The 25,504-nt window shown below is 48.3% G+C and overlaps 7 protein-coding genes across 7 annotated transcripts; 3 read left to right on the plus strand and 4 right to left on the minus strand.

Moving 5' to 3' along the window:
* The first annotated feature begins 17 nt into the window (after window positions 1-17).
* Window positions 18-9,410, plus strand: F5891DRAFT_1051078 (uncharacterized protein). Its single transcript, XM_041362473.1, has 43 exons — window positions 18-154; window positions 210-600; window positions 652-844; window positions 898-1,092; window positions 1,141-1,342; window positions 1,396-1,580; window positions 1,634-1,888; window positions 1,936-2,000; window positions 2,049-2,088; window positions 2,138-2,202; window positions 2,250-2,904; window positions 2,954-3,003; window positions 3,056-3,242; window positions 3,295-3,505; window positions 3,556-3,749; window positions 3,800-4,655; window positions 4,719-4,887; window positions 4,943-5,016; window positions 5,066-5,200; window positions 5,258-5,295; window positions 5,346-5,438; window positions 5,487-5,619; window positions 5,671-5,695; window positions 5,750-5,850; window positions 5,907-6,382; window positions 6,430-6,453; window positions 6,504-6,582; window positions 6,637-6,696; window positions 6,746-6,819; window positions 6,873-7,001; window positions 7,057-7,174; window positions 7,237-7,246; window positions 7,297-7,405; window positions 7,462-7,499; window positions 7,553-7,864; window positions 7,914-7,962; window positions 8,018-8,034; window positions 8,083-8,257; window positions 8,310-8,327; window positions 8,373-8,720; window positions 8,772-8,861; window positions 8,914-9,079; window positions 9,133-9,410. Exons 2-43 carry the CDS (start codon window positions 489-491, stop codon window positions 9,202-9,204), a joined length of 6,597 nt encoding a protein of 2,198 aa, XP_041222587.1. The 5' UTR covers window positions 18-154; window positions 210-488; the 3' UTR covers window positions 9,205-9,410.
* Window positions 9,411-9,705: 295 nt separating this feature from the next.
* On the minus strand, window positions 9,706-12,248 carry F5891DRAFT_957893 (uncharacterized protein; the record flags this gene model as incomplete). The annotated part of the gene is made up of 12 exons (XM_041375519.1): window positions 9,706-9,915; window positions 9,964-10,365; window positions 10,425-10,488; window positions 10,542-10,682; window positions 10,736-10,854; window positions 10,908-10,971; window positions 11,022-11,213; window positions 11,272-11,419; window positions 11,468-11,624; window positions 11,677-11,755; window positions 11,802-11,921; window positions 11,986-12,248. 12 exons carry the CDS (start codon window positions 12,246-12,248, stop codon window positions 9,706-9,708), a joined length of 1,959 nt encoding a protein of 652 aa, XP_041222588.1.
* A 263-nt stretch (window positions 12,249-12,511) lies between these two features.
* F5891DRAFT_1113569 (cytochrome P450) lies at window positions 12,512-15,154 on the plus strand. Its single transcript, XM_041363755.1, has 14 exons — window positions 12,512-12,631; window positions 12,682-12,805; window positions 12,873-13,204; window positions 13,252-13,295; window positions 13,359-13,440; window positions 13,488-13,561; window positions 13,614-13,628; window positions 13,686-13,981; window positions 14,034-14,092; window positions 14,150-14,189; window positions 14,249-14,259; window positions 14,309-14,485; window positions 14,536-14,832; window positions 14,901-15,154. Exons 2-14 carry the CDS (start codon window positions 12,790-12,792, stop codon window positions 15,054-15,056), a joined length of 1,599 nt encoding a protein of 532 aa, XP_041222589.1. The 5' UTR covers window positions 12,512-12,631; window positions 12,682-12,789; the 3' UTR covers window positions 15,057-15,154.
* An 84-nt stretch (window positions 15,155-15,238) lies between these two features.
* On the minus strand, window positions 15,239-16,567 carry F5891DRAFT_1051095 (uncharacterized protein). The gene is made up of 2 exons (XM_041362474.1): window positions 16,028-16,567; window positions 15,239-15,971 (listed from the first exon to the last, which is right to left on the minus strand). The coding sequence occupies exons 1-2, from the start codon at window positions 16,220-16,222 to the stop codon at window positions 15,366-15,368; spliced, it is 801 nt and encodes a 266-aa protein (XP_041222590.1). The 5' UTR covers window positions 16,223-16,567; the 3' UTR covers window positions 15,239-15,365.
* A 1,239-nt stretch (window positions 16,568-17,806) lies between these two features.
* F5891DRAFT_1051103 (uncharacterized protein) lies at window positions 17,807-18,707 on the minus strand (the record flags this gene model as incomplete). Its single annotated transcript, XM_041362475.1, has 2 exons — window positions 18,281-18,707; window positions 17,807-18,221 (listed from the first exon to the last, which is right to left on the minus strand). Coding segments are annotated over exons 1-2 (616 nt in total), but the record flags the coding sequence as incomplete, so codon positions are not given.
* Window positions 18,708-20,940: 2,233 nt separating this feature from the next.
* On the plus strand, window positions 20,941-23,113 carry F5891DRAFT_563835 (uncharacterized protein). Its single transcript, XM_041372288.1, has 2 exons — window positions 20,941-21,726; window positions 21,785-23,113. Exons 1-2 carry the CDS (start codon window positions 21,142-21,144, stop codon window positions 22,991-22,993), a joined length of 1,794 nt encoding a protein of 597 aa, XP_041222592.1. The 5' UTR covers window positions 20,941-21,141; the 3' UTR covers window positions 22,994-23,113.
* Window positions 23,113-25,027, minus strand: F5891DRAFT_563816 (uncharacterized protein). Its single transcript, XM_041372287.1, has 2 exons — window positions 24,605-25,027; window positions 23,113-24,552 (listed from the first exon to the last, which is right to left on the minus strand). The coding sequence occupies exons 1-2, from the start codon at window positions 24,827-24,829 to the stop codon at window positions 23,233-23,235; spliced, it is 1,545 nt and encodes a 514-aa protein (XP_041222593.1). The 5' UTR covers window positions 24,830-25,027; the 3' UTR covers window positions 23,113-23,232.
* Between the last annotated feature and the right edge of the window lie 477 nt (window positions 25,028-25,504).

The raw sequence follows: 25,504 nt of genomic DNA on the forward strand, positions 1-25,504 counted from the left end.
ACACTAACTATATAAACACGGTGGTCCCTCAACCCTTCTTCACATTCATCCACTATCATGGACGAATCGTATGAACCACCAAGGCTGTTCCCAGTCAGTACCAGTCAATCTATACAGCCCTTCAAGCAGAAGATAGACAAGGGGAAAGGAGTCGGTTAGTGCACTTTACATACAGGAAAGCTATCGTTCATAATCTGGATTCTGCACAGATCGTGGCGATAGCAGTTTTCGTTTTGCCCAGGGCTCATATTCCCGTGCATCTACACCATCGATCATGATCGACGAGATGGACGATGATGATGAGCCCTTGGCATCACAAGCACCCCCAGCGTTGAAAGGTGATGCGGCAGACTCTATTTGCATGTCCGAGGATTCGGACGACTTCTATCATTCAGTAAGATCCGGTGATGCAGAAGACTTTGTAGGTCCACTTCCTTTAGGCTTGCGGTCATCATGATGTGGGCTGGAGTTCTTACGTTCTCATTCAGATGGACGTAGAAGATTCCTCTCCGCATAATGATGCTCGTGACCTTGCCCAGTCGATTAATGGGATGTATCGAGTGTTGGATTTGATTAATGAAGAAGGGAGTGGTGGGCTAGGTATCTTCATCATCCTTGACAAGCCTTGCCTTCGTTGACTTTTAGTTTTAGTGGACAAAGTTATCATAGCGCAAGACTCACTCCGTGCATTCATCAACAGTGTTTGCCCAGGCACATATGTGTCTATGACGAAAGTAAACTTCAGCGCTTTAGACCGCTTCATCGTGAAGCCTGTTGGCGTGTACGGAAGTAAGAGTGAAATTGTACGACTCCTGTCGTCTCTGGGTGTTGTCGATGAAGAAATGTGAGATCGGTGCCAGTATTCAGATTGACACCTTGATAAACTTTCTCCTGTAGCGCAAAGCAACTCATTACGAACCAAAGTGACTCCAACGTTTCAATGCCGAGTCTTCGTTCCGGGCTGTACATCGTCCGTGCAGTTTGCGAGGCTACACCTGACCAACAACTTTTCCTCATCTACTGGCCGGAGGATTCGACATGGGATGACTCAGCCCCTTCGTCTGTGAGACGCAACCGCGTGACCTTTATGAGGTCCGTCGAGTCTTTCTTGGTTTAGGCACTTGCTCCTGACAAAAACAGATACCTCATGAAAATGTGTGATCAAGTCACATCACTCATTTCCCCAGAGCATGCTCGATCTATCGTATGGAATTCCCAGGAAGGCGAAGACACCGTCATGGATCTGGACGAAGATCATGATGAGTCCAGTAGGCTGTTCACTTTTGAAGTTGCGAAAACCAATGAGCAGGAAGAGGCAGTAAAGCCGCGCCCGGGGTTCAAGGTTAGTCCAGTTTATCGATATGAGTAGTTGAGTGCTTAGAGCCGCTTCTATAGGCTACGTCCAAGCATATAGCCATGCCCCAGCCTTACCCAGAGGCACCAGTGGACTTGCTTAAGCCCGAATTGTTGCATGGTGAAACGACTCAAGGGTTCATGACCGTCGCATTTCAGCCGGGCAGGCTCAATGCTGAATCCATGAAAAATCAATCGTTAACCAGCGTCCAGTTGGGCAATTACCTGTGGGTATTACACTAAGCAGCTTGACTTCGGCCGTCATTTGACACTTCCATAGAAAGAGTGATGCCTTACTGATCAGTGAGGGCCTGGATGCAGATGCCCTGAACATTCTGCTATACAGTGGCATCCGTGATCGTTTCCGACAACAGTGTCAACAGTTTCGGCAGCAATGCACGACTATCTCATCGAATACTAGGTCCAACAAGGAGTCAGAGACAACGAGGGTTACAGAGGACGTGAAGAGGGGGGAGCCTCTTCTGACCAAGGTCTTTCATCAGGCCTTGGTCGATGCTATCATCCAGAAATTTCCGTGCGTTTTTAGCTCGCACACTTTACCTATGTCTAATCGAGCTCTAGTACTTTCACTCGCGAGTCTCTCCCATGTCCTACAGAACGTGAGCAGGGCGGCCAGTCGACTCTAGGTCCGTCCTCCGTGTAATCAATTTGTCCTGGAATAATACTATTTACAGATTCGTGTGTGGCTGATGTTCCAGTCGGTACCGGCTCTTCGTGAGTTATACACACAACAGGTCCTCGTGTATCGCTAATATTTTTCAAGTACCTCCGCTGTCGATCCCTCTCCGCATCCCACCGGACATGAACAGGAACATCATGCAATGCGAAGTATGTTATGTTTGCGAGGCTCTACATCTTATTAATCAGTTGTGCAGATGAGCTCAATGATCTCATTGCCTTATATCCAGAGATAGGGAAAGAGCTTCGTGGCAAGGAGCATTCGGGGAAAATCAACACGCGAAATTTCAAGGACGGCAAAGAACGGATCTGCATTGCCCGGAATGTCCTTCGTAACTCTGCTGATATGCCGAAGGAATCCAGTGAAACTCTCATCAATATCATTCTCCACGAGGACATGACACACGTTAAGGAAACCTTGAAATCGATCAGCAAAGGAAACATTCCGCCTGAGAAGCCCAGAGGAATGGTATACACTTTTTGGAGTAAATTCACTGGCAGTTCGATTGTCTTACCTGACCTGGATTTGCCTCTCTTCGGTAAGACGTTAAAGGAGGTGGACGCCGATTCTATCAGCGACACTCAGTTCCTCACGGAGTTGGATAATGTCGAAATGCCCCCTATCTTGCGAAAAATCGTGGAAGACACTAGGGCAGCTGCTCTGGATCACTTTAGATCAAACTTGACGAAGCAGACCCGATTTTTAGTGCATTTTGCACTGCGCACACAAACCGAACAATGCTCGCTTCAGGTTCAGAGAGAAGCTGCCAGCCATGAAGAGGAGCAACTTACTGAGTTGCGGAGGACGTTCATCCATGAAATCAACGATCTTTCGCAAACAGGGTCTCATGCGTTAGTGGTTCCGCACTTATTTTACTTCGCCTTCATCTCAAGTCCATAGGTACACCTTCGTCATCGATTCCGTCGAGGAGATACGAAAATATTACTCTTGTAAGTCAGTTAATCTCGTATATACGAACTCTGACGAAATTATTGATAACAGCAAATATATTCATCTCTGGCCAAAGAGAATATTTCCAGGACCCTGTTTGTGAATTCTCTGTTCATCTCATGCAGCTGATGGAACATGATCAACACTCATTAAAAATGGACCCTACCATGATTCCCTCGCCGAAGTTCACTGGCAGGCACGTGTACTCTTTCAAGTTGCCTCTCGGAGATTCAGTCGCGTCAGTATTTTTGACATTGTGATGCATCAATGAATTGACGTTGTTGACTTAGGAGAGCGCAACTTCTTTCAGGCGATAAGATCTTACTCGCAACGACTGATCGACATGGGAACCTAATGGTGTTCCTGGAAAGCCTCCACGCGATCGAAGGCGCCTTGACTCATCAGAGCCGCGGGAAAAAGCTGAATCGCGATAAAATCGGCGAATTTATTCTCGCATTTGACGAGTCGAAACGATTGCTCAGTGTCGTGGCTAGAGAGAAGGTTGGTTTCACAAGTAATCTTCTGGGCGCGTCTAACGAACGTGACATCAGCTTTTGTTGCACATCTTTGTTCATGACAACACCCGTGGTTTCCAGGCTTCTGGCAGTGCGATCAACTTGACTCAGTGGTATGGTGAAGGAGTCTCAATCATTCATGCGTGCTTCATCTGTGGTAGCGAAGAGCTACTGCTCGTCGATTCATTGGCACAAGCCAGAATATACTCCTTGACAACGATGCAGTTTAGGTAGGAGCTTAACTTACAGTAAATGATGACTGCTAATATGCGTATGACAGACCCGCAACACTTAATCTCATTCAGATACCTAAGGCAGTTTACTCCACTCCAGATGGTTCTTGTTTGATTGCCGCTCACGTGTGTGGCTCTGAATTGACCTTGACTGCCTATCACTGGAGTACCTTCGGCTCGACGGATGGCGTCCCGCTCGAAATTTCTGATCTTCCCTTGGATCAACCGCTGCTATTGACTTCTTTGATAAAAAGGAGCATCGTTCATCTAGTCACGCTTGACATTGACTCAAATTCTTGTCGATCATTCGCTCTCGACATCACTCGCAGGGTAACGGAGTTTACCTTCAAAGAGAAAGGCGGCCGAGGAGGAGCTTCTCAGTCCGAGCACGCCACTGCACACAACTGTCTCATTGATTGTCACGCAGACGTGTGGACTCGTTTCCCGGTTCTCCCTGCTGTTCAGCGGGAGACGATCACATCGTCCAGTAATAGATGTCCGCGAACATTGGTGTTCATTACAAATCGGGACCATCATATGTTCTCACCGCACTTCCACGACCTTATTTACAACTTTGAAAGGACGTCAAAGAAGCCAACGGGAACCATCCTAAAATCAATGAGCATCTCTGCCACTACATATTCCGATTTTTCCAATAGCCTCCTTAGAGCTGCAGACTGGAGCGTGTCGAAGTTCAGAGCCGGGGAATGGTTGGTGGACATCCTCTGCCTCATTCCAATTCACATCGCAGTGACGAGGGAGAATCGTTTCATTCCACTCAAGGATGGTGTATATTCAACCGAACTTGAGAAGTCCCTCCTCGGTGCAGATGTTAACCGCATTGTCAATCACCTGTCTTTTGGTTGGTATGAATCTTTGTTCCAGTCATACATGGCGAAAAAGGTATGATATATGAACGCCTCCAGTCGAGCGATACTGACTTTATCTGGTGCCATCTTCTTCAAGCCGGTCAAAGTTGTGTCGTCCATGGGCGAACAATCGGTGGGGAAGAGCTTTTCCTTGAACCATCTTGTGGATACGTCATTCGCGGGATCGGCCATGCGTACGACAGAAGGGGTTTGGATGTCGGTAACTCCGACTAAAGATGCTCTTATTGTTGCTTTGGATTTTGAAGGTATGTCGAATCAAACCATCAGTGGATGTTTCATATTGATATCTTTCTTTAATAGGTGTTCATAGTATTGAGCGTTCTGCTCAAGAAGATACATTGCTCGTGCTATTCAATACTGCGATCTCTAACTTGGTTTGTTGCCCGCTGTGTTTCTCATGGTTGCCTGATGTCGTTTACGTAGGTGCTATTTCGGAACAACTTCGCCTTAAGCCGAGACATCACAGGCTTATTCCAGTCATTCCAATCAAGCTCGACCGTCCTCGACCCAGCATCTAACCCGAGTCTATTTCAATCAACGTTGGTGATCATAATTAAAGTACTTTCCCATCTCTTGAAATTTGTTTTTTATGTGTTTTGACATATCGACTTCTAGGATGTCGTGGATTCGGACAAAGCAGAAATCACTAGAGAGTACGCTCCAGACAGTGTCCCCATGAATGCATACTCAAATCGTCACTCAGGTTCGCCCTCAAGTTTCAGCAGATAGTTCAAGATGAACAAGAGGCCAACTTCATTTCTCGCCTTCACGCTGGGCAGTTGAATATCATCCCTTGGTATGTGAGATGTTTCTCATGGTATCATTGGTTGATTGTTCCATGCAGGCCGGTAATTGAGTCGCAGGAATTCTATAAGCTGTTCCCGACTCTCAAACGTCGACTGGACAAACAAAAATTGACGCATCATACAGCAGGAGAATTCCTTCATGTCATGAAGACCTTGATGGCGAAACTGAAGGTATGATTCACTTGTCGTACATTTTGAGACCAGTCATCAGAACTCGTGCAGGCAAATGATTGGGGTGCTCTGTCACGTGCGTAGTACTCTTACAGCATCCGTAGTTCAGTTCATCAACAACACACCGCAGAATCGATGGCCTCGCATCGAGCACAACTTCTATTAGCCATGTTGCCAAATGCGTTGGCATTTGGACTGCAAGAAGTTAACCCCGACCCGGAACCTCTGAAGGTGTGGAACGCTTCTACTGCCTTTCATTGCAATCGTGTTTAACCGGCGTTATGAAGAATCTGGATGATGATGTCCCGATCGGGATGCCCGATACTCCAGCTGAATTTTCATTGGCAGGAGGGCCACAATCTCCTTCTCGCGAGACCGCTCTCCAAGTTCTGTCTCATGCATGGGAAGACTATGGTTCTCGCCATCACGTGCCGGAGGATCTTTGGATCGAGAATTTGATCGCTCACATCGACAGTCTGGTCAATTTGCGCGTCGCCCGTGTCCGCGAGTGGATATCGTCCAACGTCGCTCGATTCCAAAACGGGCAGGCAAGCATCGACGAGCTCATGAGAACGTTTGAAAGCGCGACAGTGGATTTGAAGAGCAACTTGCAGTTGTGCATGATGAAGTGTGGAAGTTGCGAGCTGCTCTGCATTCAGAGCAGATTGCATGACGGACAACATGACTGCCTGACCTCTCATGAATGCATACATTCTTGTGATTTTTGTGCGTCATCGGGAGAGACAAAGGCTTGCACCATGTCGTAAGTCATCAATCTTTTCAGTGGGCCAGTAAACTGAAGCATCTCAGAGCGGGGCATCCGGGCAACCACATGTTAAGCCTTTCATGATCGTATCCATGCACGAGCTCATCACCCCTTCTAGATGTGTTGTTAATGCGCATCTCTGTGGTCAAGCCTGCAAATTTTCCGGGAGACAGGGATGTCTGGATGAGTGTACGAAGGTGAGATGGATCCTCTTTATCGTTGTGTAAAAGGTCGTTGAGCTTGTCTTTTAGGTGATCGGTCACGCAGAAGATGACCATCTGTGTGCTGCTATTGTGCATGCCTGTGGTCAGGTATGTTTGACCCTAGAACAGCCATTTCACGTGCTTAAAAGGCCTCTAGCCCTGCGATCTGTCAAAGCTCAGGTTGGATGACGGAACCACTCCCCCTTGTCGCGGTACTTGTGGCATTGCAAGGCAAGTCATCAAATGAACGCTTGCACCACCTTCTGACATCTAATTTTCCACAGTGACATGAATCATGACCAACACCTGTGCGATGCTCGACTTTGCTCTTTCCCTTGCCAACTTTGCAAGAGACTCTGTGCGAATACCGACCATCTTCACGGCTTGGAAGACGGCGCTATCCATCTCTGCGGGTTTGTCGACAATCATCCTGTGTATCTTTGTATCTGAGAATTGAATTTCAAATAGGGAGGAGCATTCGTGTTCCGTGCAATGCACTGCCGAGGGTATCTGCGAAATTGAGACTGCGCCACAATCGATCGAGGCGACGTTCACCGGAAGGCACGAGACGTTTCAGTACACGAAGGTGGCGTTCTGTTTCTGTCTTGGACATTATTTTCTGAATTGATGTACGATCTTGGTTCGCAGTACTCGCAAGGTGTGTTGGGTTGATAACCTCTGATACTGTCACTTATTCGCCCTCAACAGTGGCTAAACGACTGAGATGTGCCAAGTCGATACCACCAGGCCTTGTAGCCCATACAGGTCGGCACAACCATAGTTTGGATCAAAGAGTGGTACATTTCTGCAGAGCGAAGTTAGAAACTTTCTTCCGCTTTTGCGGTCTTTCCTCATTCATTCTCGTCGTTTCAGGTGTGATCACTGTGGCTACTATTGTACATTGCCGCTCGGTAGGTACACCCTGTGCACCTCGGCAGTCACGTTTCACGAACCCTTACATCAGGTCATCCGCAGCAAGAGCATGAAACGAGACACGGATCCATGTCCTCGTCACGATGGGCAGTCGATGGCCCAGATGATACGGGTCTCGAGGTCGAAGGCCGTCGCTTCTCGTCAAATGATGAGGGCGCACCGATGATGTGCAACCTCGTTTGTCAGGCGGTAGGCAGACATGTTCACATTGACTACTGTCGCGCCTCGGATGCCGCCGCTTGCACAGGGAATAACGAGGTTCAGCATATCTCTAAGCGAATGTTGCCCAACCCGGAACGTGCCAAGGACTTCATGACGCACAATCTCTTCTGGCGGCGGGCCGGTGAGTAATTTTATGATCATTATCCTGGGCTGTGATACATGGTCCGCAGGCTTCAAAGACCCATATTCTCGGGAGGAGCAAGCAAATTTCGCCAAGTGGTACGTATCGAATACTCAAAGTGTGATAACATAACTGAATTCATATTCTTGTTAGTGATTCAATGTGTAGCGGTATGGTTTATTTGTGCTTGTCCTATTGGCGATTTAATATTTTGCTAGGCCCTGAGCACACTGCTGCAGCCGGAAATGCTGCTCAGCCATCCTATTGTTCCTTACCTTTGTTTCACCCGCGGATGGATCCTAACAATGCCCAAGTCGGTTTAGGATACGTTTCCAATGACGGACATCTCTTCTCATGCAGGAATCCCGTGATTATGCAGCAAGCATTCCATGTGTGAGTGATCTGCTAGGTCCAGTTGCAGTGATGTTAATCAATATACATCCAGAATCTTTGTAGCTGATAGGTGCGAGACAATGTTTTTTTGGCTGCTATTGCTGATTATTAGTAGATCTGGCTCCATGGCCTCTGGTGACAGACATCCCCTCCCGAACACGCCTGCCTCGGACAGAATCGTGCGACGCTCTAACAACCGGTTTGGTGCTGTGCTGTCTTCCCTATATAGCTTCTGGTCTGCCCGTGCTGTAGCGATTGGTGGTCAACAAGCAGCCCGACGCGACTCATACAGTGTTATTTTGTTTGATCATTCCATTGCGAATGCCCTAGTACACGATTTCGTCAGTTCTCCAGACCAATTACTTGATGCCGTTTTGCGTTATGACGCCGATGGAGGCACGAACTTTACTGCAGCAATTCAGCGGGCCCAATCGGTCATGGAACAACATTGGAGCACGGAAAGGTGCGTTGGTCTTCCCTTAAACACGTCCAAGATTTTTAACATTGCTTTTAGGAGCCCTGTAATCATATTTTTGTCGGATGGCGAGTGCCATATTGCGGATCAAACTGTTCAAGATTTGTGCCGCTCCGCGGTTCGTCTTGGGTTCGTGGCCTATTTGTTTGGTTGGATTGGCAACCTGTAACACAATCTCTAGCAAAGCTTTGTCTTTCCACGCAGTATCATTCGGTCCAGATAGAGCTTCTACCTCCTTGCGACGAATGACTCAAATTGCACTTGACATCCAGAACAACGCCCCAAGAGATCCTTTGGCCCCACCGGCAGCAACAGTCGCGTCTTCATATACGCAGGCCTTAGACACGGTAAGAGTGCTACTGTACGAACGCATGTGGGGCGTGTTTAACGTCGTCTTTAGGTACAACTTGCCGAAACGTTCCTAGGAATTGCAGAATCGCTCAGGAAGCCGAGAGGGTCTCTCATACATTGATTGAAGGATACACTGGATATTTGACAGAGACGTTTGGAGGTGACGGGTTACAATGATAGTACTGGTGTAATATGAATAGTTGAATTGTCGTGATACTAAATGCGACACGACCAAGAGGATAGCACGTGCCGCAAGTACGACATAATAGAACGACAATGATACCCATCGGGCTTAAGTCCAAGCTCGGAGTCTCAAAGAGAGATAAAGTAAAAAAGCGTTGGTCAAGAAGTTGAGAACCAAAGCGATTATCCCCACTGCAAGTTCGAGTTCGGTGATCTTGAGATGATGGATGGCACGGGTGATGAGCTGCAGAACAAAATTCAAACTCGTAAGCAATCGATTGATATCGGTACTGCTACATAGCTGGCACGAAGTCACTGTCATGATGCTATGAGACCAATCAAGATACAACACGGTATCTGATACCGAGCAAACATCTTCAGAGCATCACAGATAAGCTTACATGCATAGATACACTCGAAATATTACAGGCAGTTTGATTTACCTGCCCCCACATCCGCCTCCACAACCACCCCCGCAGCCACCTCCACATCCGCTTCCGCAACCACCGTCACATCCCGTCCCACCAGCATGCACACTACCTCCACCACAGCCGCCACCACAACCACCTCCACAGCCACCTCCACATCCCGTCCCACCAGCATCAGACCAGCTACACGGTGGGGCACCAATCGAACAGCCATCTGCCCCCTGTAAGCATGGTATTAGCACACATCATTCTCCAAACACAGCAATAACACTCACCGCTACAGACCTCAAACCTCCATTCACTATCGCCCCAGTAGCAGTAACGGAGCCACCGAGGTAGTAACGAAACATCGGCACAGGATATAAACATGCAATGGCATGATCAACATTCCCATCCTTCTTCACAGCCCTCCCGTTTCGTTCTGCCCGCAGCCTCCGCACCCCTGTTTTGCATGCACGGTTCTCCCGGCGACGCAGGTTTGCGGACATGTTGTGCAAGGTAAACACAACGTTGTGATCGTTTGGGTGCGTGGCAGCACGTGCGTCAGTTTTGGGAGGGACTGAAGGCACGTTGCTGGCGGCTTGAGAGAAAAGGAGGCATCGGAGCTTTTGGCCGATTGTATCTCCAGGTAGTGGACACCCGCAGTACATGTAGGGTACATGATAACGCTCCTGGTACGATTTAGAGAAGTTTTGATGGAAATATCTAAATCCAAGGGATGATAGCTTACATTCCAAGCACGACAGGTGAGGTCGAAGGAGGTCGCGAGGTGACCTTCTTCCACCTTATCATCACTGAAAGACATGTATTCAATGTGTGTTCCCGAATTGTACTCGTCAGCACCTACTGATCGACATATCGTCCTACGAAAGAGAGGCAGTCCTTTTGATACTGACTCGCCATAAGTTGATGAGTATGCCACCCGAGATCGATGTCGAGCGTGGGCACGAAGAACGAGCCAGGAGACTCTGCCATCATGTTCAAAAAGCTGCCGAGTAATGTTTTTGTGCCGTCCGTAAAAAAAAAGAAGCAAGCACCTACGCGTGATACCGAGCTACGCAATGTTGCAGTGCTACTGCGTCCACCTCGTTGGCGAAATATCCTGCCTCGGTCCATCCGAAGTTGACCATCTTCTTCACAAACGAGCCTTGCCGGAGGACCTAGATACATACATTAGTCCTTGGATACGATCAAACTTCAAGGGTGTACTCACAGCACCGACCAAATCGAGTGAAAACACCCTGTCGTCCGTGTAGGCACCCATCATCCTATTCAACCTGTCGTTCAATTAGAAAAACATATACATTGCAACAAAAATAGGACATACAATCTTGGCTTCAAATACTTGTTCAGCACGGTACGCATGCGCATAGCGTCATACTGGACGTTTATCAAGATCTGGCGCGCGCGATCACTTGCCTCGTTCTGCTGGAAAATGATATTTGAGTCGAGGACACGCTCCTTGATCGTGTCTCCGCGCGCGATGTCGTAGGTGCTGTGGGGTGTATGAAGAGTTCCACTGTATATACGAAATTGCATTAGATGTCGTACAAGATGATCAGCAACGCGACACCCACGCTAAATATGTATCAGGTACTGTTGTTTCGACGATGTTTTTCGCAAACTTGTAAAGGCCGAGAACTTCTTTAGTGATCGGCTGAGCACATTCACATTCGATGTGAAAGTCACTCTGGGCGTATCCCTTGCCGTTAGGCTGCAAGAATGCTACGGTTGGCTGTCAGAATAAATCACCATGAGGCACAAAGGACATACGCGAAAGGACAGTGCGGTAACAGTAAGGGCACTCAATAGATTTGTGTGTGAGAACCGCAGCAGATTCGAATGGGTCATACGGTGATTTCGTAATGTGTTCCCAAGCAGAAACGCGTTCATACTGTGGTGCGTCAGTGGTTAATATATCAGGGTTATCCTGGCACAACATCTAGTGAGCGCGGGACAATATTCAAAGTGATGTGGCGTACGAGAAGGTTAGGAAAGTAGTTGGTGAAATGAGCGAGAGGTTTCAGCTTAAAGATCCGCGCGGTGTCTTCCGCATACCAGCTGTAGATGAGACAGAAAAGCATGAGGTCCGTCATTAATGAGGAACTCAAGACATGCTTGCCTCGGATTCAGGAGATAGGCATGCCACACCATGGTGACATCGATGGGAGGCAAACGTTGCTCCACTGTATCAGATTGCTCGATCATCAAACACCACCTCTCGAACCTGCGCTCCATCAGTCAGTGAACTAACAGTGTAAGCACACGCAGAACGCTAGTAAGGCACGCACCGTTCAACAGCCAAATTAACAAACCATACCCAACGTTTCTCGCTGTCCGACTCTAATCCCGCAGCAAGGCTCTCATTGGCAACTACCCGCTGCTTAAGGTGGCTGAACGCTGCCAGCAACTGAAGATGGGCCTTAAGCTGATCTGGGCGGACGAGGTGCTGGGTGCTGCATCGTCCGATGTTGAAGGTCTCTGGGAGAGTATACTGCGGTGTTTCGGGCTCGGGCTGGAGAAGCGTAGTATATGGTGGGAGTTGTTTGGACATGCTGGAAACTGATGTGTATGTGGTTCCTGGTAATGTATGATATATGTCAAGATGAGATTACTTGTACTGACGAATGCGAGAGTGAGTAATTTGGTGTGCTCTAACGTGTAGTGGTATATGTACTCATTCTGCTCACCTCGAGGTTGAACGTTTCAAGGACTCACGATATGGACGTCCAAGTCACTCGTATGCAAGATGACAAACTCCAGAATCAAAGTCTTTCAGATAGCTTGAAGCATGAGAGTCGATGGCAGGGCCAGCCGTCACAGCCACAGATATCATACTCCGACTGTTTGGACCCTGTGAAGCTACATAGATCGGTCCGATATTAGCAGTTGACTAGGCCCGGTGAACCAGTTCAACCAGCTCTTTTCTTTCATTTGGTGGAAATCCTATTTTATTACACCGCAGGTTGTTAATATTGGTTCCGCAGAAATTCCGCAGATACTTACCGTTGCCAACTTCACTGATGGGCCCTGATGCAGACGCCACCCTGTGACTAGCATTGGAGAGCGGGTACTGATTCATCTTGTCAACAGCAATGGCTTTGTTGCAAAGTAAGCACTGCGCCAGGGACATTTGGCTTACCTTCTAAGGACCTTTGCCTGATCTCACCCCTACCAGGCTCAACGACACTTGTCGCGGTTGTGATACTGGCGTCTCTCTATCTCCTACAAGTCTATCGCCGAAAACAACGAACGACTCGGACACCCATACGAGGACCTCAGACCCCAGGCTGGGTGTTTGGATTCGCCAAGATACTGTTAAATTCCACCGCTACAACTGAACTGTACGAACGTTGGGCTAGGGAGTATGGTACAGTGTATAAGGTCCCGGATATCTTTGGACGGTCCAGGGTTATATTATGGGACCCAAAAGCAATCTCTCATTTCTTTGCAAGAGACACATGGTTGTATAACCAAACTCCGTTCAGCAAGATCGTCATTCAAACAACGGTATGTCGTACAGCTATAGGGTAACAGCGCGCTTATGCAAATAATAGATCGGAAGAGGAGTATTGTGGGCCGATGGTGAAAGTCACAAAAGGTAAGAAGTGAGACTTTCAAGTGGTGCTGAGCTAAATCCATGTCATTTCCTCTCATTTGTTAGGCAGCGCAAGGCTCTCAACCCCGCCTTTACCGCAGCTGCTATTCGCAGCTTGACATCTGTTTTCCAATGTGCCGCTCACAAGGTCAGTCACTAACCGATTCACCTTGCACTTTATTTAATGTGTTATAGATAGTGATCGCTTGGGACGGTGAGATAGAATTGAATCAAAGAACTCATTGCGCAGTAATTGATGTTCAACAATGGTACTTTCTTCCTCCAAATTTTCGTAGCTGCACTCTCAGACATATTATACAGGATGAATCATATCTCGTATGTATACTTATTCCCTTCTACCCGCTGATGTCTTATTCATCACCTGCCACATAGACTCGACTGTGCAGGCATAGCCCTCCTGTCCCATGACTTCGGCGCACTCGATGGAAATGACTCGGACGTCGCGCACGTCCTGAATGCATTTGGTTCACCCGCCAAAATTTCCAACTTGATCATATTGGCACAAAACTTTCCTTCCATCCTGAAGCTGCCATTGCCTCGCATGCGGTTCACCCAAAAGCTTCGCCTGATAGTTGGCAAAATATGCCAGGAGATGCTATCACGGACGCGCAAGGAAAAGGATACTGGCGGTGCTGAGAAGGGGGACAAATCGTGTCTGGGTTTACTCTGTGAGTCCTATCGTTCATTTGCGAATTTCTAAACCTTAAAATTGATGTATAGTGAAAGCGGAGGAATCTGGTGAGAGCGCGGGGCTGACTCCACAAGAAGTACTAGATGAGGTACACGAATTATAGATTTCCTCTGAATGATGGGGTGCTGATTTCCGTCTCCGCCAGGCAAGCGTTCTCCTTCTCGTCAGTTTTGAGACCACTTCAGGTAATGTGCATCCATCTAGCAAGAGAATTATACATTCACCATTACTCGCGTTTGATCAGTAAGCATGACAGTAAGTTTCAAACTGTTCGCAAGTCCAACCATATTTCTTAACTCCACAGTGGGCTTTAGTAGAACTTGCGCAGAATCCAGACATACAAAAGAAGCTTCGCAACGAGTGCTTAGAGTTTGGGCCAACCCTCTCATATGACGACCTTACGAACAAACTTCCCTATCTGGACGCTGTGGTAAATGAAGTTCTTCGCCTCCACGCACCGGTCAAAGAGATCTCGCGATCAGTGCGTATCCGACTCAAAGCAATACAAACCACTCAAACTGACTATGACAGGCTATGCAAGAAGACGTGATCCCTCTCAGCGAACCCTTGCGCACAGCTGCCGGTGATTTCACCGAGAGCATATGCATCCCGAAGGGGACTGTGATCGTGGTCCCGTTCGCTGCACTCAATTGCTCCGTTAGCCTGTGGGGTCCTGACGCAAAGGCATTCAGACCTTCTCGGTGGTTTGAAGGGGACGAGGGTACGCTTGGGGCCAGAGAAACCCTGCATGGCTATCGTCATTTGATGACATTCGGCGATGGAGCGCGGATGTGCTTAGGGAGGCTATTTGCGTTGGCAGAGTTCAAGGTACGCAGCTGTGCAGTTAGAGTATTGGTTCCTAGTTGTTTTGACCGGGTCTGGTTTTGCTCCTGCAGGCTGTGTTGTTCGTCCTTGTGCGAAAATTTGTGTTTGAGATAGTGGATGGCCCTGGAGTGCAGATTGTAGACGGTTTGGGGACTACACCAAGGCCAAAGGTGGCTGGGAGTGACGCTGGAAGTGTGCCTCTCCAGGTGCGCCGCTATGAAGTTTGATTGTGGTCTGTAACTATGTAGTAGTATGGTAAGAAAACTGTATGCTAACCTCGAGTCATCCATCTTAAATATATATGTAAAAATATAGGCTCATGACTAGTACCTGTGACAACGACGACTCCAGGTGCCAGTTCAAGCTCGATGTGAACGTGCGTAGTATAGTACTAAATGTCGGACCCGAGTAGAGTGATCAACACTCGAATCAATTGTAGCTATATCGTATGAATATGAAGTGCTGGTATGTAGATTTAGATGACTCGAGCCTCCTACTGTGTACTCGATAGCCTATCTGTTTATGATTAGATTTGATCAAGTCCCTAGTTTCTCCTCATCCGCGTCAATCCTTTGAAGAAGTTGCACCGCATCTTCCTTGCGCAGCTTGCAACGCTTCGTGAGCATCTGCAACATCTTCTGACGACTCCTCCCCAACCCTTTGGCCGGAACCAAAAACTCCCGCAGCTTCTTACACACCCGCGCAAACCAACTACTCACGTCCACTGAACATGCATCATTATTACCGAGTTCCCTAAGCATATTGAGCACCTTCGCCCTGGATTCCAAGTATCTGGCCTCGTAAGCATTTTTGTAGCCCTTGATGGTCGTAATGCAGACATGTGTAACGGGATCAATGCCGGATTTTTCGATATGTGCCTTGTTCATCGTCCACCAGTCATCCATGTTGGGCTCGTTCTCAAGATTGGTAATAACCAGGGCAAGAGGCACCCGTTCCTCGCACAGGAACTCGAAGAATAATCTGTAGTTCTGCTGCACAGTGTTCGACACTCTGCCAGCCTTGATGCAGAAAAGCAGGCCGTTTACACCCCCTCGGTTCTTGAGCGAGACGATGAGCTCATGTGCCTTCACAAGAGCATCTAAATATCCCGCACTGTTCATAGAGGGGCTATCCAAGCCCACCTAGATTATTTGTGAATTAGAATACCGACACGCTGAGAATCATTGCATTCACTTACTGTATCATATAAATTTACATTAAGCCGGGGATCTGAAAATGTGACTGGATACTCGGTTGATTCGAGTGTGCAAGATTGTGCACCGGACGAGGAGGTAGCAAGTTGGTTCCCAGCGATGAGATTTACTAACGAGCTCTTGCCAACTCCCATCTCACCAAAGATAATAAAGTTTGGTGGCCGCGGTTGAGAGGACATTACGGAAGGTGAAGGGGGCAGCACTGCTGGCAGCGCGCACTGTGGCGTGAAAGAATATCGTAAGAGCAAAGAAGGGGCAAGAGAGCGAGAGCTCTAGGGTATATACAAAATGTTGAGCGCCCATAATGACACACCCCTTTCACCAATGCCAGAGAGTCATCCTGCCGGGCATGCCACTATTTGAGGCCCTAGATCAGATCATGAGCATCGATCATCACCTGAGGTGATGCATGAAGGCTGCGCGTTAGAAGAGAATCATCGGATTTACCCGCTGAAGAAGATTTCCCATGGCCAAGGGCGCCTCGCCCATACATGCAGTATTCACGAGGCTTTCATGTCCAACATCTACCAAGTCCGATAGTACTAAGTTAGTATCGCGTCATGCAACAATTTCATGGAAAACCACCTGGGTCCTGTAGCTAGTGATGTCAGTTGATCGTCTCAAACACAAATAGCACAAAACGACAAAGAGCACAAAAAGAATCTATGGTTCTCCACAGTACTAACGATGTCTTCGGCGGCTGCGAAGATACCACCCATAGAGCAGTGGACTATAGTCTACGAGGTCAACTATCGTTCGGTTCTCATTGAAGCCGGTGTTGAACATGCACGTGACTGACACAGAACTTGTATAGACGGTTCTCACCTGCCCTGTCATTGCCCTCCGGCTCCTGCCAGCAGAATGTGTAGCACTCCGTCCTTATATCCCTGCTCTAAGCGCGGACGGTTAGCAACCTGCTGTTCATAGATGCGCACAGTGCATGTTCATTTCATCAAGGCAGCCGATACTTCCCAAATAATGTCTTGAAGACGGCGCAGCTTGCTGCTGCTGTGCGGCGTAACCCCATAGTAGCACCATGCTGTTCAAATGAGTATTTAATGTGAGGTTCTCGAGGGTCTAATCAGTTTTATTGAACTTATCTGCAAAGCATGGTGGACCCTGGTCTCGCCACAGTGGCTAGACAAGCAGTCATTGTGTCGCGTTATTAAAAATAGATGGCCTTCTCTCCAACGCCACTGATTAGGGGAGGCTACGAGCACCACGGTTCCCCGACACTTGCAATATCGCAGCACTAGCGCTATGAATTGGTGCTCCCTGTCGGGTCATGCAGGGTTGTTCTCCAGAAAGGTAGGACATGTCACGGGCTGCAGAATCAAAGCTAAACTAAAGTTGAGCAAATCGCACATCCCCAACATGCTGCGAACAAACAGAAGACGAGGACGTTGTGCACAGCTTCAAGGGACCAACATACGAGGCAGCTCTCAGGAAGGACCTTTGTGGACGGCCGTTCAAGTGTTTGTGAGCAGAGTGGATCGATAGCGAGACGAGGTGAAAGTATGACAGCATGCTAGATAATTGGATGTACTAGGTATCGGATAACGTATGGGTATGGTGTTCAATAAATACAAAAATTGTTCTAGTTCTCGTGTGATTTAATCCTTCGAAGAAGTTGCTTTGCATCTTGCTCAGGCAGCTTGCAACGCGTCGTGAGTGTCATCATAATCTTTCGACGACGCTTCCTGCACACGCAAACCAGTTAATATCGAGCGAGCACGCATCCCCCCTTGGGGACGTAGCCAGCACATCCTCCCTTGCAAGCGTAGCCAGCATATCCCATACTTTTTTCCTAGATTCCCAGTATTTATCTTCGTATACGTTTCTGAGGCCCATGATGGTGGTGATGCAGACCTGCGTAACGGGGACTATGCCATGGTGTTTTATATCACCCTGGTTGATCGCCCACCAGGCATCCATGTTCTCCTCGTTCTCGAGGTTGGTAATGACCAGTGCAAGAGGCACATTCTCCTGGCACAGGAATTCATGGAACAGCCTGTAGTTCTGCTGCGTAGATGCCAATATTTTGTTACCGCCCTTGATGCAGAACAGCAACCCGTGTATACCTCCTTGGTTTTGGAGGGAGGTAACGAGTTTATGCGCTTTCACTAGCGCATCTACTAGATGACTCTTGCCGTTCATTGTGACGTTATTCAACCCCACCTGTATGCCGCAGGTCTCGACTTAGAACATCCCTATGTTGGAAGAATTCACGTACTTACCGTATCAAATAATCTGACATTAAGCTGGTGTTCAGATGATGTGATCGTGTACTCGGTTGATTCCAGAGTGCAGCACTTTAAACCGGAAGAGGACTTGGCAACTGTCTTCCCAGCAAGAAGATTGACCAGTGAGCTCTTTCCTACGCCCGTTTCACCGAAGATGACGAAGTTTAGCGGAGCTGTATTGGGTGCGCACGCCATGGATGGAAAAGAGTACCGTGGTCGCAGAATTTCAGGAAGGGAAATTGGGTTTAGAACGACGCACTGGGCCTAGGGAATATATCAAGGCGCTCTATGTCAGAAGGACTAACTTCTTTGGCCTGAGTGGGATACCCTGAGTGGGAATCATACCATTTGAAGCACTAGATCGATGGTACGGCATGATGCATGATGTATGAACTTGAAACAACATTCCCGCAATATGTTCTACTTCATGGGTAAATCGGACGAAAAATATCGAAGATGGTCGGTCAAAGTGGCCTCTGAATAGACCCATTTACCCATGAGTATATCATTCGCTCCACAAATGAAAGCCTCATTTTCCAGAAGCCTTGGTATCAAGATAGTGAGGCTTTCATTTGGAGATTCTATAGTCGTTAGCATTTATAGCGACGATTCGATGGGCAGTTGAACATACTTTGTCAGGGGTTGACTCAACAGGTACGGAGCCTGCGCCTGCCAATGCGACACACAGATACACGAGATGGCTGTATTATTGGTGTGTGATAGGCTCAAGAAAGCTGACCATGACGATTTGTAAGGGGCAGTTGCTGGCCAAATAATCATCGGCAAGCATCAGGACACGTATGAAACTTGGACGTAAACTAGAAACCACCATGCTCAGCAACGGCACATCGCAAAGGTGTCACAGCAATCCGTGACATGAAATGTTGTTTCATGGGGACTTTCGTTCGTTTTGACCACGTCGAAGAGAAGACACACTGATAAAACACAAGACATCAATGGACCAAGTTCACTGCAAACGCACCAGAAGCCCACAACAAGGCTGACATCACGACGAAGCCAGCCAAGACCCGTCCGACTACAGAACTCCTGGTTTCATACTCTCCCGGAATGAAAGGACAGGGTCCACAAGGAGTATTGGAATTCTAAATAGGGGCCGGCCTCGAGAGTTATCGCAGGTTTCCTGCCCACCAAATATCATATGTACGTATGGTTGATCGTCACACAACACGCTAAATAGGTGCTTCGCAGGTGTTGCTATCTCGGATAAGTTCAAACTTCTTCCAAGCGCTCAGGCTCACTAACGCGATTTCATCTGAAGCGGTAGGTTTGGTCCTGAAGTGAATTAATCGATCGAGAGAGGAGGAACGATAGAGAGAAGAAGGTGGTGGAGGGTGGTGGACAGGTTGAGTGACGAGTGGGGGAGGATGACGACGGAGGAAGCTTCGAGGGGAGGTTTTATATGAAATCAGCATGGAGGGGGCCCCCCCGACCTGGACGCAAGCGCACAACATCAACACTTCAAAGCAGCCTTTATCAATTGTTCGTACTATACCTATTTCCCTTCCCAGGACAACTCGTAGTAGAGCACCGCGTCTTAATGTACGTTTTCGTTGGTATACATAGAAATTCTCTCAATCAAACGGAATATTCCGAGTCGACGGAGAAGACGTAATTGGCAATTAAGCCACAACAGCCTCCTTGCATTCGAACGACTTCGCTTGAGCGTCTCTTGTGACAACATGCAGGCAATGCAATATTAATATACAGTTCATGTCGGAACTTCCACATTTGAACACGCTGATGGCAAATGCTCACTGAAAATTCTAGCTTGCATGTCGCCGTGGATACTAAAGCTAGATCATTTCGCAGCTCTCCCCTCCAAATCCCCTACAACTACTGAGCCTCGGGTCGGCCTGGCAGGAAGCCTTAATACGCTAGCCTTACATAAATCTCATACATGTTAGGCGGACATGTTCTAGTATTGGAAGGTATCGTACCTCTCATAATTCTTCTTCAATTTCACCTTTCTCACATGCATGCAGTGATTGGTGGCCAAAATCTCATCGTTCCATCTAATCGTACACCAGCAGGCCACTATGTCATTGTCTCTACCTCCTATGGTCACTGGAACACTGCCATCAAGGCTGCAACGGCCGACTGTAGTGTTTTTTGGAATGAGACTCTTACTATCTGTGGAAGCCCGCTGATGTTTCCCATGTGGCTTATGCCCATCTTTTCCAGCTCCTCCAAAGAAGTACGCCTCGAAATCCGCGCCTCATTTGAGTGTGGCGGAATGCTCGGTCGAGGCGAGCTTGTGGGTACAGTCGAGACGACTTTAGACAAATTGCTTGCGCACGACGGACAGTCCGGTGAGTCCTCACCTCTCACAATGCCGTCGTCCTGACAGTGGCTCCAAAGTATCACTCCTGGCTGTTGATAATCAGCATGTATCCCTTAAGTTGAAGGCTTGGCGTAAAAAAACACCACGCTACGATGGAGACGGTATCGTGCAGGTAGATTATCAATTCAACAACATACTATCACTGCTGATATAGTCAAATTTTCAGCATAAGATTGGTCACGACACTGATGCAGCACGCGATGCATACACCCTCTTTTGGAGGAGCAACCTTCGCGAGCATTTCCATAGCGCCATTGAGGGTTTTCAGGCAGTGCTTACCCAATGTCCCCATGATAATGCACACCGCGCCGCAGCACTCTCAAATCTCGCCCATGCGATCCTATGTGGTTTCGCCAAGTCCATCGACAATGATATTGACCGCGCGATCCACCTTTTCCGCTCCGCCCTCTCACTCCGTCCCCAGGGACACGTCGATCATCCGCTATCCATCCTTGACCTTTGCCATGCTCTCTGTAAACGTCATTCTTATAAAATGGACCATGCCGATCTCCGTGAGGCCGCACATCTTTACCGCACTATTGTGCCGCTTTTCCCCGAGGGCAGCCATCTTCATCGAGTAGTATTCGATACCAACGCTGTACCATATGTCATCGAGCAGTGCAACGCGCTTCCTAGGGATCCTTCAGACGAGAGCATATCGCTTCGGCGAATTGTGCTCGAGCTCTGTCCGCCGCAGCACCCACGTCGTGCACGCTCACTAGACAATCTTGCTGGCGACCTCTATGCACGCTTTGAACGAGATGGCAATAAAGACCACTTCTACGAGGCTGTTCATCTGTCACGTGAAGCACTGGCAGTATGTCGTGCTGATGATGATCAGCTTAGTGTTCTCCCTGGCATTCTATCGGACACTCTTGGTCACCGCTTTAATCACCACGGCGATCCTTCTGACCTCTATGAGAGAATAGTACTTGAAACCCACCTGGAGGCACTCGACTTACGCTCGTCTGCTTCGAGTCAACGGGGCATAACGGCCCCAGAGCAGGGACAACAACCCTCGCCACCACCACTACCATCTCCTCCTCTCCCACCACCACCACAGGCGTCAATAAACAAAGTACGTGGTCTACTTCTTGAACTGCATAACCTAAACGCTTATTGATAACATGTAGCAGATCCGGTCACTCGAAAGAAACGTTGTCATCTTCGGCGACAGCGGTTCAGGTAAAAGCTCAGTCATCAATGCAATCGCGCAAAGACAACTAGCGAAGACATCCAGCAGTGCAACTGGATGCACGTTCGCCTATGAGCGTCATAGAGTCGAAATATCCGGCCAAACGTTTGTCCTATTCGACACTGCGGGTCTCAACGAGGGCACTGCAGGCACGGTACCAGCAGCCAAGGCGGAAGAAAACCTGAAGAGCTTGCTGAATGAGCTCATGAGCCCTAAATCGGATGGCATCGGCCTTCTGGTATACTGTGTGCGCAGCACGAGAGCCCGTCGCGCTCTTATTCGGAACTACAACCTTTTTTACTCTGCTATCTGCCGAAAGAAGGTCCCAATTGTCGTCGTCGTCACAGGATTGGAGAACGAGCCTGACATGGAGAGTTGGTGGGATGCCAACGGGAAGGAATTCAAGAGCCGTGGTATGCACTTCGAAGACCATGCATGCGTCACAACGCTTCGCAAACACTCGGGCATCTCGGATGTCTTCACCCGTCGCATCGAAGAGTCTTCTGAAACTCTGCGTAATCTCCTCGTTAAAAATTGCTCGGATTGGGCGGTCGACGACAGCTGGTTCAAGCAGTCTTTCACTGCTGTGCGAAACCTGATCAGCGATAGTGGGAATAGCGAAAGGTCTTTACCGTCTACTCTCATCATCTGTGACCCATCTCGAGACGAAGAAGTCGAGATCGCGCCCTGCATCCGTGGTATCTTGAAGCCTTACTTTGTGCGCATCGGCGGGGACACATACCAGGTCCACCGTGTTCCTGCACCAGACTTTTCATCTTCAAGTGCTGAGAAGAGGATTGAAGGGGATCTTCTCATATACTACGCTCGCGCTGACGAGCTTTCTGCAGCTCGTCAGAAATTCCATGCCTTTTGTACAGCCTATCGCGGGAACGTGGTGCCGGTCGTCGTCGTGGTCAAAGGACTGGACGATCGCCAAGCTGCCAATCAGTGGGTCGAGAAATACATCATGTATGATGGCGCCGGACGTCTATTCTCGACATTTGCTCCAGCTGAAGAACTCGGAGATGATTCTTTGAAGCAACAGGCGGAACAAGAATTGCAGGATCTCATTCGACAGGCCTGTCTCATTCGTAGCGAGAGAAAAGTTAGAGGAAGATCGAAAAGACTCGCGCGTAGAAACCGATTTTGAGTGGCCGAGTTACTGTGAAGGAGGATAATTATTCTGTGGTAATCTATGTGCCATTAATGAGGCGTAGAACGCCGGATATTCTAGTATTACTCTAGTACTCACTCGTTTGGATCGATGATATGAATTTAGGTACACATGTTTTATGGTTTTTGTTCTGGATATTCCTGATGTGACATGTAACATTTTTACGAGCTAGGGCACATCGATAGGATGATTTGTTCAGTACACAGAATCAATATTTACACCATCGCGATCTTCTCAACCGCAGCCTTTCCCTCCGCCCAGCCTTGTTCCCAACTCTGCTTCCGAGCGGCGACAAATATCCCAAACATCTTATCTACTGACCCCCACTTCTTCAGCCTTCCCTGAAGCTGCTCAGGGGATTCCTTCGAAATGCAATGGCTGATGCATGCACCAGGAAATAGAAAGGACAGCACTGCCGTGACCTTTGCAGGTTCATTGATGGGGGATGCTCCGACAAGGAAGTTTTTGATTTGCGGACTGATCGCGTCGACCGGGGCCGTGTATGCCACGTCACTTTCGAAAGTAGCATTGAAGAAAACCCCGAGAGACAACAACTGGCGGCAGTGCTTCAAGAGAGATGTGACTCCGTCAAACGTCAGTAACGGAGCAATGAGCCAGGCCTTCTGGTCGCCCAAGTAGAGCTCCTTTAAGCCTGGACAAGACAGGGCCAACTTTGTGAGAAAAGCATCATCCATATGTGCTGTGCACGAATGTCCGAGGTCTAAGTGTTCGAGTCCCTTGAATGACAGGAGCGGATGCAACATGAGAGAGGTGAGGACGATTGATTCGTTGCTAGTATCCTCCTGTGGTGTCGTTCCCGCGAACAACGACAGCTGTTTGAGTTTCTCAGGATGTACCATGCATGCCTTCAAGTGCGCGAAGAAAAGGTGAGGGAAAACGTCATCGTAGAGCGAGCAGCGAAGGTACAAATGTTGAATGGAGAAACGGACATTTTGCATAAATGCTTGCAAGGATAATGGTGTGAGAGCTGCGATCCCTATCACGGCAACGGGAGAACAAAATTCCAATATGTCGGATGTGAGCTCTGATGAAACAGAGAAACGCAACGTTTGAAGCGTGTGCAAAGAGGCAGCGTGCTTCAAAACCCGTTCGTCCACAGGACCAACCTCTAACACTTCAAGTTTCTTCCAACCCACAACTGCTTCGCTAATTGTTTGCATTGATGAATCATCCGCACCAGGGCATAAAAAATTCTCGAGAAAAGGACACGATGGTGCAAGCGATGCAATGGCGACACATTTGCGGATACTCCACGCGACAGGTGAAAGCGTGAGTGTCTTCAACATGGGTCCACAGAAACAGTGTAAGAAGGGGAAGAAGTCTTCACGATCGGACAGCCAATTCAACTCTGTGAGGCTCGGAAGGAGGGCTCCTGGAAGAGGAAAACAATTCAAGATATGCATAGTGCTGATATCCCATGTATCCGACTGAGGTGAGACTGTCAGTGTGTGAACACGTTTTGCATAACTCGCGAGAACGCGCCAGTCCGCGTCGTACAGTGGACGCTCCCAAACCTAAGTGCTTGTTCGAGTGACACTGGGGAAAGAGAAAATCAAGATGGCTCACTACTTGACTATTGTCATTGACTCGTGTCCCACCAGAACATAGAACGAGTGCATCCAAAGAGTGGAGCTGAGCCCACAGGACATCTAGGGCAGGGTCTCTAAATGATCGACACGTTCGTGCCAAGCTGGCAACTGTGACGCGACCCTCGCTGTCCTCTTTCGTTCGATCGGGATCATAGACATATTCGAAAATAAGCTGCACAACTTCCGGGATCCAGAAGTGCATCTTTGCTCGACTTGGACGAGTTATGTAGTGACAAAGGGCGCGGTGCTCAGCACTCGAATACCAGAACTTGAATGAAAAATATCTGTACTGTCTCAAGATCCGGCTGCAATATCAACGAGTGAGTTGCAGGCATGATGCATGTGCATGATAGCTGTTACTAGTCACTTACAAACAGATGAGTGACTCGACACAAGATACAACTTGATCATGGCCACCTTGAATAGAGCTTACATAAGGTTACGCAACTCAACTCCAATGAAAATTTGTTCATCACAGACCGTCAAGTAGTATGTATGCGCCTCAACAATTATACCGCTGCTGATTATGTCTGCCCTGGTAACGTTGAACTAGACCACCCAGGCTAGAGAATTACTTCCATCCATGCACCCAATGCTAGGACTGATAGGCTTTCCTGGCTTTCCAAATTCCCACATCTCGCAGGCTCCACGTTCCAACATTTGATGGCAGCATCGAACTCGTCACAACTCGTGTCATCCTCTTGGTACTAATGTTCACCACTTTACGCGATCTTCCTCCTGACGCATACAAAGCGGTGTCGTGGACTAGTTTGATGCCGCACTTATAGTTCATGATCACGGTACTTATGACACGCTTCATACTTTTCTGATGATATTTTCCTCTGGTGGATGATAAACCTAGGTACACCCAAGTACT

This window comes from Suillus fuscotomentosus (genome assembly GCF_016647785.1).
Source record: "Suillus fuscotomentosus strain FC203 chromosome Unknown F5891scaffold_50, whole genome shotgun sequence".
Taxonomy (NCBI): domain Eukaryota; kingdom Fungi; phylum Basidiomycota; class Agaricomycetes; order Boletales; family Suillaceae; genus Suillus; species Suillus fuscotomentosus.

Coding starts and splice junctions, on each gene's coding strand:
- F5891DRAFT_1051078 (XM_041362473.1), top strand. CDS start 489: ATGGACGTAGAAGATTCCTCTCCGCATAATGATGCTCGTGACCTTGCC. Junction 2,089..2,137: donor CCAGTCGGTACCGGCTCTTC/GTGAGTTATACA, acceptor ATATTTTTCAAG/TACCTCCGCTGTCGATCCCT. Junction 7,500..7,552: donor CTATTGTACATTGCCGCTCG/GTAGGTACACCC, acceptor CCCTTACATCAG/GTCATCCGCAGCAAGAGCAT.
- F5891DRAFT_1113569 (XM_041363755.1), top strand. Junction 14,486..14,535: donor TCAAAGAGATCTCGCGATCA/GTGCGTATCCGA, acceptor TGACTATGACAG/GCTATGCAAGAAGACGTGAT. Junction 14,833..14,900: donor TTGCGTTGGCAGAGTTCAAG/GTACGCAGCTGT, acceptor TTGCTCCTGCAG/GCTGTGTTGTTCGTCCTTGT.
- F5891DRAFT_1051095 (XM_041362474.1), bottom strand. CDS start 16,222: ATGTCCTCTCAACCGCGGCCACCAAACTTTATTATCTTTGGTGAGATG. Junction 15,972..16,027: donor ATGTAAATTTATATGATACA/GTAAGTGAATGC, acceptor CAAATAATCTAG/GTGGGCTTGGATAGCCCCTC.
- F5891DRAFT_563835 (XM_041372288.1), top strand. CDS start 21,142: ATGGACCATGCCGATCTCCGTGAGGCCGCACATCTTTACCGCACTATT. Junction 21,727..21,784: donor CACAGGCGTCAATAAACAAA/GTACGTGGTCTA, acceptor AACATGTAGCAG/ATCCGGTCACTCGAAAGAAA.
- F5891DRAFT_563816 (XM_041372287.1), bottom strand. CDS start 24,829: ATGCACTTCTGGATCCCGGAAGTTGTGCAGCTTATTTTCGAATATGTC. Junction 24,553..24,604: donor TCAATGACAATAGTCAAGTA/GTGAGCCATCTT, acceptor ACAAGCACTTAG/GTTTGGGAGCGTCCACTGTA.